The 14,249-nt window shown below is 51.3% G+C and overlaps 1 protein-coding gene across 1 annotated transcript; it reads right to left on the reverse strand.

The window, feature by feature from the left end:
* Positions 1 to 2,311: 2,311 nt before the first annotated feature.
* LOC128938383 (PHD finger protein 7-like) lies at positions 2,312 to 4,821 on the reverse strand. Its single transcript, XM_054278566.1, has 10 exons — positions 4,779 to 4,821; positions 4,363 to 4,454; positions 4,176 to 4,277; positions 3,764 to 3,888; positions 3,525 to 3,687; positions 3,326 to 3,432; positions 2,998 to 3,111; positions 2,733 to 2,851; positions 2,531 to 2,576; positions 2,312 to 2,426 (listed from the first exon to the last, which is right to left on the reverse strand). The coding sequence occupies exons 1-10, from the start codon at positions 4,819 to 4,821 to the stop codon at positions 2,312 to 2,314; spliced, it is 1,026 nt and encodes a 341-aa protein (XP_054134541.1).
* Positions 4,822 to 14,249: the final 9,428 nt, after the last annotated feature.

Below are 14,249 nucleotides of genomic sequence, written 5' to 3' on the forward strand. Positions count from 1 at the left end.
CAGCACAAGTGTGGGGGGCTCGTTGCTTTGTGCTGTTGCATTGGGTTTTTTAATATTTTGGATAACTTCACATGTTTTTTTTCTCTCCTACATGACTGGGACTCGAGTTAATGTTGTTTCATCTTCATTTCAGACAGCCTCATTTTATCTAAGGTTAGGACACCCCAATGATCATGTGTCATTCCTTTTCCTTTTTCTAAAGGTCCAAGAGTAGAATTCAGTAACAAACAGAATGTTCATGGATCTTGGGGTCAGCTCTCGGACTTTGCTCCTCCCTGTACATTAACGCACATTTCCTTAAAAACCTTGTTGGGTTCTATGAGACTTGATATGACTGGTGTGTCACCTTTTTCCCTCTTTGAGGAATTCAGGGCATGAGAACAAGCTTTTTCACCACTCAGCAAAAACCCCAATGCCTTCTCAAAGCATGCCTTTCGGAATTCCTGAGATGCAAGCATGAGGGACCTCTCATTAATCTACCACAGCCCTGGCAAGCAGAAATGAAGATCAAAATGCTTCTGCCTAATTACTGACTTCTGCTGCTGAAAATCCCCTAGATCCTGACCTTCTTTACACCATATTGCCCTACAGTGCCTGCCAGAAGCTCTTCCTTAGCAACGGCACTGTTAGAAGGGTTCTGCTGTTACCTTCTTTGATGCCCAACTCCTCTGTGCCTCCAAAGACGGCAAACTTGAAAGAAGTCGTCTCCTGAGCTGCGTCGTTCTCAGGCAAAGGTCCCAGATGGTCATCTGGGGCAGAGTCCTGTGCATCCTCTTTGTGCCAGTGTACTTCCTCAATCTATTCTGCTTTGTTCTTTAAAGGTCTTTCAAAGAACAAACCAGAATAGACGGAGGAAATATACCGTCTATTCTGGTTTGTTCTTCGAAAGACCTCTTTCAAATCCGCAGCAATATTGTAAAAGTTGTCTTCAGACTCTTGAGGCAGTGTCTCACTCTCTTTCTTCTTTTTTTGGCTTTACTGAAATGAGATTGTTCAAGGATAGCAACACAGCACACGTCCTTTTCAGACGCAGCTTCCCTATGAGCCACCTTGCTCTGAATGTCTCCCTAAGCATATCCAAGCCCATTAAGGAGTGGTTCATTATCAAGGGTAAGCAGTGGGGAAACATCTGAGGTTGGAGTCTAAAGGCAGGAGCAAGAGTCCTTTTTAATTAGCCACATCCTTAAGTGACTTTTCACTGAATACACAGTTACACAGAAATCAAGGTATTTAGCACAGACTTCTTCCTGCCAGTAGAAACACCAAGAGCTAATATGGTTTGCTCACAGAGCTGCACATCTCAGGGTCCCTGCACCGACCATTCTCACCTTCACTTCTGGCAAAGAACACATGGCCCAGAAAGAAAAGATGACGGTGCTACATGCTGCTGTTGGAGGTCCCAGTTGAGGTCCGACGTCGCTGGTGGGAGTGGCTGCTCCTGCAGGATATCCCCGACCATGTCCCCCTACGCCTGGGCCTCTCGGCACTTGCTGCTGTCCTCCTGCTCCTGTCCTGGCAACTCCTGGACCGCACACTTTGAGTCGAGGCCCAGTGCTGCTGGCGGGAGCACCTGCGTCTGGGGGGCATCCCCGATGATGTGTCCCTTCGCCTGGGCCTCTCAGCCCTTGGCCTTGTCCTGCTGCTGCTGCCACGGTGACTCCTGGACCGGACAGGTGGACTCTGGGCCCAGCCTTGCTGACGGGAGCACCTGCGTCTGGGGGATGGCCCTGACCATGTCTCCCTTCGCCTGGGCCTCTCAGCCCTTGGCCCTGTCCCACTGCTCCTGTCACAGCGACTCCTGGACCGGACAGGTGGACTCTGGGCCCAGCCTTGCTGGCAGGAGCACCTGCATCTGGGAGATGTCCGTGATGGTGTCTCCCTTCGCCTGGGCCTCTCAGCCCGTGGCCCTGTCCCACTGCTCCTGTCACAGCGACTCCTGGAGCGGACAGGTGGACTCTGGGCCCAGCCTTGCTGGCGAGAGCACCTGCGTCTGGGAGATGTCCGTGATGGTGTCTCCCTTCGCCTGGGCCTCTCAGCCCGTGGCCCTGTCCCACTGCTCCTGTCACAGCGACTCCTGGAGCGGACAGGTGGACTCTGGGCCCAGCCTTGCTGGCAGGAGCACCTGCGTCTGGGGGATGTCCGTGATGGTGTCTCCCTTCGCCTGGGCCTTTCAGCCCTTGGCCTTGTCCCACTATTTCTGTCATGGCGACTCCTGGAGCGGACAGGTGGACTCTGGGCGCGACTTTGCCGGCGAGAGCGGCTTTGCCTGCGGCCAGGCCCAGCACATCTGGAATAGACCCTGTCCTCAGGGTCAGGGGACCTGCTGCATGTTGACCTTGATCTGCTGATGCTGCTGGTGTCCAGTGAGGAAGATGGCAGCGCCTGCTGCCATGCTGCATGTTGGGGCCTGCTGTGGCTGCCTGTCTCTGGAGATGGAGGCGGGGAAACCAGCACCAATGGCACAGGGGTGTGGGAGCTGGGGCTGATGGCCTCAGATTCTGACAAGCCATGAGCAGATTGCAGTCCTGACTGTCTGGCTGGCCTGGGGCCATTGAGCTCTGACTCATCCCTGGAGGCTGTAAGGGCAAGCAGGAATGTCAAAGATCACCCAGGCCCAGGCCAGGCCAGGCCAGAGCAGTGCCCCCAGCCCTCCAGCAGTGGATGCTGTGCTCTGCCAAGCCCAGCCTGGGCACTGTCCCCAGCCCAGGGACACCGGGGAATTTGACTCATACATGTTCCGAGCCCAGCACAGGTGTCACACTCCCATATGTCTGTGCTGCTTCTCAGGCCAGAGCAGCGCCTGTGAGTGCCCTCAGCAGCACAGGAGGAGCACAGGAGCAATTCCCAGGGCCTGGGGAGGCAAACAGGCTCATAGCACTGACAACAAAGTGTACCAGCACGTGGTTGTCCGGCCAAGCGCTTCTGGTTCTTCCCGCTTTGAGCCCTTGCCGAGACACAGGTTCCCTGCAGAGCCCCAGGTGCAGCTTCCCAACTTACCCCTGTTCCTCTGCCTCCTCCCTGCCTCCAGGGTAAAGGCAATCCCTGGCGTTGCACTGGCTGTGCCTCATGTCTAGATCTGCGAAGGCATCATTGTCCTCCCATGTTGGCACTCTGATGGAGAAAGGAAGAGATGATGAATTTCTGCTGCTCTCCCTCACGGAGGTCCAGGGTGTCCCAGCTCTTTCTCCAGTGCTTTTCCAAGTTGGGTGTGAAGCTGAAGCCCAGCCTCACGGGACAGGGCAGGGCCAGGGCTCCTGGGGAAGGGCCTGGCACAGCACAGCACTTGCACCCTCCTGGCTGGTGGGCCAGGCAGAAGGACACCAACCTGATGGGGATTCGGATCCCCAAGATGAACATTTCGGCAAGAAATGCCTCACTGTCTCTGCACAGGGGGCATTGGAAGCATAAAAGACCAGCGCGCAAGGCCTGTCCCTGCAGGGCAAACACAGGCAGGGTGAGCGAGGCCCTGCTGCCGCTGCTGCTGAGCACCTGCTGTGCCCCGGGGCTGAGGGGAGGGCTCCTACCTGGATGCAGTCCCTGTGGAACCAGGCCCTTTTGCACGTTGGGCACACCAGGGTTGTGAAGGTCTTTCTGTCCTCCACAGGCTCCATGCAGATGGGACAAACGGTGTCCGGCTCAGGAGTCGCCTCCACCTCCTGCTCTGGACGGTGCTCAGGGCAGAAGGAGCTGGGGGCAAAGGGATAGGCAAAGTGAGAAATGCTGGATCTTTCACCAGTGATGACCAGAAGGGGAGAGGCGGTACCTGAACGGGGTAATATATTGATTGACACAGCCAGCCTCCTTGGCACAGGGCAGATGGAACCATCTGTCACAGTCCTCCATGCAGCACATGATGGTTGCCCCACTCTGGCCGCAGATGCCGCAGATCTGGAAAGAGCCAAGCAGCCCCATCAGCAGCAGCAGCAGCAGCCTCGAGGCCTCCCCGGGCAGCCCCAGGGCTCCAGGCAAGGCGCAGGACGTGGCCGCTGCTGGCTCCCAGCCCACAGAGCCGCCAGCTGGAGGAGGGAGGCTCCTGTGCCAGGGCCTCTGTGCCAGAGCTGCTGGGGGCCAGACTTTGTCCCGGCTGTTGGGCCGGCCTTTCTTTCCTGCTGTCTGGGCTAAGCTCTGGCAAACCTCGCCAGGCACAAATCTCCCTGCTCTTGTCAGGCTCTCACCTTCTGTGCCGCCCGCCGCACTGCAATTAGGAGATCTCGAGGGAGAAAGTCCATGAGTCCCCCGCGGTCCGTCTCTGGATGAAATAGTAGAGTGGCGAAGAACTGCAGCCAAGGGGAGAAGCTGATGAGGAGAGAGCGGCAGGAGCTGCCCATTGCAAAGGTGGAGGGAGCGCCCGGAGCCACTCACCATGCAGAACGCGTGGGCACAGAGCCCACCCTTCTGCAGTTTGGCACCGCACATGTCCGGGTCAGCCTCGGCACGGCGACACAGCATGCAGGCTGCAGGGGACAGAGCCAATGGCACCGGGCATGAGCAGCTCTGCGGGGCTCTGAGCCTGCAGCAGCATCGGCCCCAAGGCTGCTCTGTCCCTGCCTGGCTGATGGGCAGGGCTGGAGGCCTTGCAGAGCAGGGGCCATTGTGGGCACGGCTGTCCCAGGAGCTGCCTCCTGGCCCAGCTGGGCCCCACTTGGGCAGGAAGGAGGCTCCCGGCCCCGGCATGGCCGAGCAGCTCCTGCCTCCCCCTGCCTCTGCTCTGATCCCCATGCTGCCTGCTGCCACAAGAGGCCCTGGGCCAGGCTGTCAGAGGGCTGCTTTGCCCTCACCTGGCTCCCTGGCACCAGGGCCCTCCTGCTTGCTGTCAGACATGGCGGCTGTCTACGCTGAGTCTATCTCCTCGACTGACGTGGTCACTTCGAGGAGCTGTTCCTCTCTGTCTGTGGGAGAGAGAAGGGGGGGGGGAGTTTGCAGAGCAGGCCCAGAGCCACGAGGCTCTACTCCCTGCTCAGCCCTGCGTGAGCCCTGCTCCTGTCTGTTTCTCCTCCCGTCGTCGCCTTGAGGAACACCGCAGTGTCCTCTGGCTGTTCCTCCGCTGATTCTGTGATTCTGGGAAGGGAGAGGCAGGTGAGCCTGCCGCACAGGGCCAGAGCCCCAAGGTGTGGGGCCCTTCTGGTCCCTGAGCAGCCACGTCCCTGCCCTACCTTCTCCTCCCGTTGTCAGGTCGCACTGACACTCGGCTTGAGCCCCGCGTTCCCTTTTGTGGCCTTCCTTGCACAGGTCACAATGGCCACTCTGACATCGGCACCGTGTACCCAAAATCGGGGCAGCCATGGCCCCAGGTCCCTGGCAACCACTTGTGGCGGCCCCCTCGGGCACCGAGCTTCTGAGATGGGTCCGAGCGTTTGCTCAGGGTGGAAGCAGGGCCGGGACTCCTGCAGCAAGTGCAGGGTCAAATGCCAGGCCCTGGGGCAGCCATCCAGGGTGGCACTGTAGGCAGGGAGGTGCTGTTCAGGCACTGCCATGCCAGGGCTCCGGCCCTGGCCAAGGGAAATCTCTGCTCCTGCCCCTGGCAGGCGGTGGCCCAGAGAGCCCGTGCGGAGTCAACTGCACTGCAGGGATTCAAACCCTGCTCTAGGTGAACTGATGTTTTCCTGAAGACCTGTCTGCAGAAAACTAAGATGAACCTGATTTGATGCTGCTGCCGATCCCCATTGGTACAGGAGATAAACCTGGACACCACCACAGCTGCCTCCAGACCTCAGTTTTCCTGTCATCCTATGAACTAACAACTTTGACATTTCATATAAATGGAAAAATTAGTATTAAGCTTCTGAGAAACGTCATCTTTTATACTGACTCAGCGGAAAGACAGAAAATTCACTGAAAATTTTCTGTGTACATTTGGCAGGAGAGCTTGCAACTGTCCTCAACTCAAGTCAAATACAGGAGGATGCTTTTCCTACATTATAGGAACTTTGCCAGTTTGGTCCATGCTTTCCTACTAGAAAATACATTGGAAAAAATTCAGGAAGAGAAGCACAAACAATTCTTGACAATTTTTCTCTTTCGTGTCTTTGCAAACATGCTCCTGGAAATCCAGATCCATGGCTTCTAGAACAATCAATGGGATCTCTGGGAAGCAGGGCAGGGGCTGTGACACCTCAGGGAAATCGGCCATGGAGTGGAACTGGGGCTGTCAGCCCTCAGGGAAACCAGCCATGGAGCGGGGCTGGGGCTGTGACACCTCAGGGAAACTGGCCGTGGAGCGGGGCTGGGGCTGTGACACCTCAGGAAACTCACCACGGCAGCCACGTCCAGAGGTTTTGAAGTACTTGTTTCGTGGTTTAATGCCCTTCCAAGATCAATCTAGCATCTTTGCATATGAGCATGACATACAAGGGTATTTAAAATTGAGTCTGATCCAGTCATCAAAGGTAATGAATATGACCTGTAAACTTACCTTTTCATGATTGCCAAACAATATGGAACTTTTCTTATGTCTGACTTAAAATATGCAGAATGCAAAATTCATTCTCAAGACAGGAAAAAAGAAAACAATGAAAATAGGATATAGGCAATCTTCAAAAGGCACAGAGAAGAAAATAAACATTAGAAAGCCTTAGAAAAATTCATTTTTCTTCTTCATCTTCTCAGTATTTGTTGTTTGAATGTTTGTTGTCTTACTTGACCCTCTCAAAACAAGGCATGTTACACCTTTATTGTCTCAGTGCTGTATTTCCCCAGTCGCTGACTTGCCATTTAGGCTCTGCTTTATTGGAAATATACAACAAGGAAATATACAACTCTATGGAAGAGAGTTGCACAAGCCTCTGGATTCCTGACCGTTCACCTCTGCCAATGCTCACAGTATTCTCCCAACATGCCTGAGCTTCCTGTCTTTCAGTGAGAGAAAGATTCAGCTGAAGTGAAGAAAACAGGGCAGGGGAGATGGAAACCTTCCCTTGAGATGCTTTTGGGAAGGCCTGCAAGCACCCTGCCTTCCCTTGGAACAGAGGTGGTCACCATGCAGGGTGTTGCCTGACTTGCCCTAGGTGCCCGTCTATTCCAGAAGGACTTTGGCCCACTTCATCACTTGTCTGTCCCTCCAGTTCCAGGGCCTCAAACCTGCTATGTAAGGTACTAAACCTGTAAGTCAGCTGTAAGTTTTCAGAATAAGGCACTGAGCATGGCTCTAACTAGTTTTTTTATCAGGCTTACAATATATTTTGAGAAGAAGAAGGAGCAGAGAAGGTGTGAAAAATGCATATTATATGATTGGCTTTTCGCAAATATTAATATTAATACTATATGTGTTATGTTGGAAAGTTATGTTGTCTTAATCCTTTTTTTGTAGTGCTACCCTAATCTTTTAAAGTAGTGTGGTGAATATAGCTTTAGGCTACACAAACTCTGTGATGTAAGATACTTTTTCTAAATAGCTCAAGGAGAGATAACAGTAACAAGACACCAAAACTCTGAGAAAAGAAATATTGCCTCCTTATCCGGAAGAACCAGACTTTGAGGGACCAAGACAATTGATTTATAAGATGAGGGAGGGGTTGACAAGAAAAAGAAAACACCCATTGTTTGAAAAGAATTTTGGCATCATGTATGAGATATATGAATATGCAACAGGCTATTACTTTTAAGGGTTAATCCTTTGTTAGCAAAATGTGTTCTGAGGCAGAGCAGAGCACCCAGACATCTGTAATTCTGTGCATTTTTATTGTCATTTTTTGTCCTACCTCTAATTGTCCAAATTCTTTTTTCTCTAATTTTCATTACTAATTTTATAACGAATTTATTACTATTAAACTTTTAAAATTTTAAAACAAGTGATTGGCATTTTTCACAGTAGGGGTAGAGACCACACAAGAATCCAGCAGAGTCTTCCCAGCTTTTGCATCTGGGTTCTATGAAGCACAACACCCAGCACTTGCACTGCGCCGTCTTTTCCTGAGTTCTGGTGACCAGAACCATCCCATGGCCAGGCCCAGGATAATTTGGGTGCCAAAGTCCCATTGCCTGCAAACATCACACTCTTTTTCACCCAGCTGGTGCTCATCTCAGCATATTTGCTGAGTTGGCTTTATGACTGTTTTCTTTATCTTGGCAGTTCTAGCAGATGTCCTTACGGTCCCTCAATTCTGCATCCTTTGTGTCCACTGAAATAAACAGGGGAGGAGACTTTGTCTCCTTTTAATGCCTTTATTATAAGTGATCAGCTCAGGATTGGGCAGCTTGGACAGGTCTGCAGCTTCCCGTCATCTCTCCCAGGGCGAGGAGGAGGAGGAGGAGGAGGATATGCGCAGCTTTGTCCACTGAAGGCAGAGCTGAGGGGTCCAGTCCTCGTGGGAGCCTTTGGGGCATCGTGACCCTCTGTTGTTACTGTTCGCTGCCTCGTTCTGTCTGCTCCCGGTTTCGGGACGACTCCTGCTCAGGGTGAGAAGGACTATGAAGGTGTTCAGCATCTCTGCAGGCTCAGCACTCCTTTCCTGACGTCCAGACATCACTCCAATCTCTCAACTCTTAGGTGGCTCGTTGTTTTTGGGGTCTTTTTTTAGCAAGCTAGAAGCAGTAGCTTCTCATGGCATGCTGGTCCTTGGAGTTAATTTGCATATCCCTCCCCTCAAGCCTCTTCTCCTCACTGTTCGGGATGTCCCCACCCTTCACTGTCTCAGAGAAGGGCCAGTAACTCGCCCCAGCTAGGGCTTTTACTGATACAAACACAACTATTAACAACAACGACCTGTAATTACCATAATGCAAGCAGCACCCCAGCAGCAACAGTGGTAACCTTTTTCTCACAGAAGAAAATTGGCAGAATTTTTGTTCATGACAGTAGAGAATTTAGTGCTTCAAAGTAGAGGGTTTATTTCATTTTAGCATGGATGACTTAATAGTCATGAAAATGTCAGCATTACAGGCAACATTATCAGACAGATGTGGAGGAAAAAAATACACTGATATTCCTGTGCTGGCACACATCTGCAGCTGGGAAACAGCAGAGGAGCTGCAGTGTACAGCTGTTAGCAGAAAATTGGGGAAGAACTGCTCTGGTGAAATTTGGGGTTCAGGATGAGGATTCATCAGTGGTGCTGTTAACACTGTCAGAATGGCTCACTCAGTCTCTGCCAGGCTGGTGTGGCCTCAAAGGCTGCCCTTGCTGCTGGCAGAGTGTGTGAAGCCTCTGCTGAGCAGGCAGTGGCATTCCCCCGAACACCTTCTCACAGCAGGGACGGAGATGGACCCAGCCCAGCACATGGAAATGGATCTCTCCAGCTGAACACTCAGGTGAAGCGACCAGAGAGCGTGTCCAGCATGAACCAGGTGACCTGCACGTCTCCAGGGTAATGATTCTTGCACCTTCAGAGCCACAGTGTCGCTCAGCTTTTTTTTCCCCAGGCTTTCAATCACCTCTCAAACAGACGAATACTCCCCTTTGAGGCTGCTGTGCCCTGTGCACTGGGGAGCCTGGCAGGTGGCCCTGTTGGTGAGAGGAGGGCAGCTGCAAGCAGGCAGCCCCCAGGAAAACATGGGAATTTCAGTGGTTTCTGATGCCTGAGGAATGAGGAGATGGCCTGAGCTCAGCAGGAGTTAAGCAAAGTCATACAGAGGCCTGGCTGTTATGATTTAAGGTCGCTTAGTGAATATCTGTAGTTTCTATAGATATTTCTATATCTGTCAAAGTAGAATATAGAGCCTTGTGCAGGAGAAAAAGAACTCTTTATGTAAGATATGACCTGGAGGGCATCATGCCAGGCTCCCTAGTGCACAGGGCACAGCAGCCTCCAAGGGGAGTATTCGTCTGTTTGGGAAATTGTTGATGGGAAGTTTGGAAAAATAAGATTTCCTCTTTGGTGCAGGTCAGATGGGTGACACCTGGCAGCTTGTGCACTGCCACTGTGTTAACCTGTGTGCCTCTCCTTCCCTCCCTGCTCCACAGGCAGACCAACACGGGAGCAGCAGGGAGAGGTGGCTTTGTCCTGGAGGATCCAGGAGCTCGCTGTCGATATCAGAGCCTGCAGCCTCAGCACTTATTTCTTTCTCAAACTGTCACACACATAAAAGCATTTCTGCAGCCCGCTCCTATGGGATTTTCAGCGGCATTGGATATCATTTCCTTTTCCCTCAGATATCTTTTCTTCCTAGCAGGAGTGTTCAAAATCCTTTCCTCCTCTTCAAGACTCTGCGTCTCTGCATTCTGTAGCAGGTAAGAGCACATAGCATGGTGGGACAGGGCAATCCCTTCTGCCTTGCTAGCAGCCTGGAGCCACAGAGGCTGCTGTTGGCCACGGGCATTCTCAGCTGCGTGTCATCGGGCCCCAGTCTAATCTGCGAGGTGCCATTGCCGTGGCATGAAATCCTTGGCTGGTGGCCGATCAGCCCCAGCCCGTTGGATGGCACGGCCAGGAGCTGGTGCTCACCAGGGCAGGAAGGGTCTAGGAATCCTGGCTGCTGCTGCTGCTGCTGCTGCTGACAGGGCTTTAAAGCGTCCTGCTCAAAGGAGGAGTGCGTGGGGTGTGACCCCTCCCCGAGCAGAGCTGAGAATGGCAGGACCCGTGACTGTGCTGTCCCTAAGGTGCACTCACACTGCCTAAAAGCTGTCGTACAGTGTGCCTTGGGATTCCAGAAGAAGGGATGTTGAGGGCATAAAGCCTGGCCAGGGGTGCCAGGGACTGTTTCAGGCAGCCCAGGGAATTGGTGCCGCTTTGCCTGGTGGAGAAGGTGTGACAAGGAGCCGGCCCAGAGCCAAGGCACCGTTGGCTGTGGCCATTGGCCTGCAGCTGGCTCAGCGTGGAGATAGAGACTGCCTGCACTTGTACAAACCTGTTTATTATTTAAAGAGCCTCCATTAGCCTTCACTAGCAGAATTAAGCATCTTTGGTTTCAAAACTCCCATACACAGACCCCGAGCATCTACTGTGGCCTGCAGGGCTTCTAGCATGGGAGAGGAAGGGATCCGCGCCCTGCGCCACCCATGCCCTTACCTGATGTGGAAATTGTGATGATATTATTAAGGTGTGTCTCTTAGTGCCTTGCCATTCGGGAATCCCGAGGCTTCACTTGTCCTAGTTTAGCTTTCTGATGTGGAGGAGCTGAACTGCAAACTGATATGGAATTTGGTGCTGTCTGTGCAGTGACATCCTGTAAAATTTCTGTCCCAGAAATTCTGTCATGATGGCTCTGCCCCATAAAGAATGACACGGCCTGACTGTCAGCAATTTTTACTTCTGCAATAGTGTAAAAATGCTAAAATTTGAACACTGCGTATTATTTCAAAAGAAAATATTTTAAAACTTGAAGCGATAGCTAAAATTACACCTGAAAGGTAGCAAGAGCAAATACATAGAATACTTCTCCCTGTTTGTAGATATACTTTTCATTCAATAATTTGCTGATGGGGATATGCTTTTATGTATTTAGTGACCTTTACAGATTTATTCCCTGAGTTTTTTGAGTTCATAGAATCATGGAATAATTCAGGTTGGAAGGGGCTCTAAAGATCACCTCATTTCAAGCCTGCTGCCATGGGCAGGGACATGGTTCCATGGACCAGGTTGCTCTGAGCCTCATCCCAGAGCACCAGTGGGCCTTGAACACTTCCAGGGATGGGGCAGCCCCAACATCTGTGAGCAACCTGTGCCAGCCAGGTGCCAGAGGAGGAAGAAAGCCCTTCCCACCTGGAGCAGAGGCTGCTGCAGCTTCGTGTAGCATTGTGTCCCCGAGTGTGTAAGACAGAAAGGCCCTTCCCGAGGAGGGGTAACAGCACTGAAAGATCTTTTTTGGGAGAAGCAGAGCAATGGAACGCCAAAGCAGCCTTCAGTTCTTCCAGCAGATTTGGGAACAGCTTGAAGGATGACTGACAAGAGCTGGCCTGGTGTCTGCCAGCTCTGCAGGCAGTGGGGATGGAGAAGCTGCAGTTATCTGTCTTCTTGGCTGAGTCTTTAAAAATGAGGCACTTTTCTGTAGTTCCTTTTCAAGCATTACGTGACAGTTCCCCCTAGAAGTCCAAAGGCAGCTGTTTTCTTAGCAGGAGGAAGTCAGGAAGAGGCAAAGCAGGCAAAGACATCCAATAAGTCTGGATAAAAAACTTGGCTAACCTGTTTTTTCCCCCTGCTCCAAACAGCCAATTCTGAAGCACTGAGCAGAGATCTGCCCGGGAGGAAAAGCAGAGCCAATCTCTGAGAACTGATATGCGAGCTCTGGTGAGGACAGCTGCTCCCCTGCCTCGGTGTGGGACCTGCTGAGCTGCCGTTCCTGTGCTGGGAGTGTTTCTCCTCTCATCCAGCCAAGCCAGAGACCTCCTAGGGAATGAGCAGGTAAGGTTTAAGTACCCAGATCTCCCCAGTAAGAAGTGGCATGGCAAAAGGAAATGGCCTCAAGTTGCAGCAGGGAAGGCTTAGATTTGTTTTGAGGATCAATTTCTTCACTGAAAGGGTGGTCAGGCATAGGAGCGGGCTGCCCAGGGCAGTCCCCATTGCTGGAGACATTTGAAGCATGGCAAGATGTGGTGTTTAGGGACCTGATTTGGGTGGGGGCTTGGCAGTGCTGGGGCAGCAGCTGGGCTCGATGACCTTAGAAGTCTTTTGCAACCTAAAGGATGCTATGGTTCTGGAAAGCCTTGACCCCTCTGGCTCTAACACAGCACCTGGATGCTGACGGAAGGAGGCTGGTCATAGACCCTGGAGGTCCCTGTCCCACAGGGAGAGGACAAGGCAGTGTCACCTGCAGGGAGGGTCTCGTCCCCAGAGAGCAGCCAGTGACTCCATCCCTGCCCGGGGCTCTGGGTGCACCCTCGGGTGGACACCTGCCCTCAGGTTCCCCTCTGGGCGCCCGGGAAGGGAACCAGGTCCATCCGTGTGGCAGCTCCAGGCCTGCAGGCTCTGGGGCCCTGCAGCTCTGTGCCCTGTCACAGGGCGGCAGGGACGTGACACTGCCCGGCCACGCTGCTGGCCTCGGATCCTTGCTGCTTTCCTCCTTATCCCATATGGATGTACCAGCAATCTTGTGTCTTTTCTTTAAAACTGTCCTTGGGAGAGTTCAAAGAGAGGGTAATTAGTGATGTCAAAGCCTACATATTTGACCTGTTGGCACTCAAGAGAAAAGACAAAAACCTGCTTTGCATCCTTGTGCCTGGAAGTCATTGTGACCCAGGGAAGTGAGGAAGGGGCTGGCTGAGGTCACTGAGGCTCTGAGATGGAGGTGAGTTTGCATTCCAGTTTATTGGAACAGAGGCTCATCAGAAGTTTCCTCAGCTATCCAAGGCACAGAGCCCTGGAGCCAAGTAAGCCTGAGCTGCTGCACGCTTGCTGTGAGCTTTGGGGTGAGGGTGCATCGTTGCAGGCCTGGGATGGATTGAAATGCGCTGAGGAAACCAGAGGGAGGGAGGGAGGGAGGGAAATCCTCTGTTAACATGTGCCAATTCTTCTGTCAGACTCATCACGGCGGGACAGCGTGAAGACTGAAAGTGTAAGAAAATGTGGAGGGAAACAGAGAATCTGACAGGAGCATCGAATGCACGAGTGCACGAATTTTGCTTTTTGCTTGGATGTAAACTCAGGAGTTTAAAGGAATTTGGGAGTGAGAAGGGACATTTCAGAAGGAGAAGAAGAAAAAGAAGAAGTTGTTGTTACAGTCCTGGCAAAATCTTTTGTTCTAGCTAATAAAAGAACTTTGTTTAAAAAACAAAAAAAAAAAAGTAGTTTTTTTTTCTTCACTATTATGTTCATTGGTGGTATATGGTGTGTTGTTTTATTTCTTGGTATTATTAACTCTGTGTAAGTTGTTTTTGGAGTGAAGCTAACTTTCTGGATAGGTTGGTTTGTATTTGAGGCAGGATTAATTCCAATAGGTTTATTTCATTGATTTCTGATAGGTATTACTGGGATTTTGGTTTTGTTTGCTGTATGTATAAACATACAGCTTTGGTAGGGCCAGCTGGGCTGTTGGAGTTTTTAATTTTTGAAAGGTTTTTCAATGCAGTGGTTTTAAGATGGTTTTTAAGAATTCATTGTATTGTTTTATGTTGTTTGTAGTTGTTGTATGGTAAGGGATATGGTGTGACTTCTTGAACGTTATGGTTTTAGTGTTCCTAAGTTCTGATTTCTTTCTGGTTTGATAGTTTTTTTAGTTTTATTTTTTGGTACAGGGGCATTTATATGGTGGGGTTTTATAGGCAATATGTTTTTTAATTTGGGTAGTGGGGTTTTTTTTAGTATTTTAATAGTTTAGATTTTTTATTTTCATGGTTTTAATTTCTTTTTATTTTTTCAAATAACTTTTATCGATTATAT

Source organism: Melozone crissalis, unplaced genomic scaffold (genome assembly GCF_028551555.1).
Source record: "Melozone crissalis strain CALT ecotype California unplaced genomic scaffold, PUWL_Pcris_2 ptg000026l_1, whole genome shotgun sequence".
In the NCBI taxonomy this organism is placed as follows: domain Eukaryota; kingdom Metazoa; phylum Chordata; class Aves; order Passeriformes; family Passerellidae; genus Melozone; species Melozone crissalis.

What these genes read in the sequence shown, in the direction of transcription:
- LOC128938383 (XM_054278566.1), bottom strand. Translation starts at nt 4,821, where the DNA reads ATGTCTGACAGCAAGCAGGAGGGCCCTGGTGCCAGGGAGCCAG. An exon ending in CTGTGCTGGGCTCGGAACAT is followed by an intron (nt 2,577 to 2,732) that starts GTATGAGTCAAA and finishes TTGCCCTTACAG; the next exon opens with CCTCCAGGGATGAGTCAGAG. An exon ending in GGCCCCAGGCCAGCCAGACA is followed by an intron (nt 2,427 to 2,530) that starts GTCAGGACTGCA and finishes CTCCATCTCCAG; the next exon opens with AGACAGGCAGCCACAGCAGG.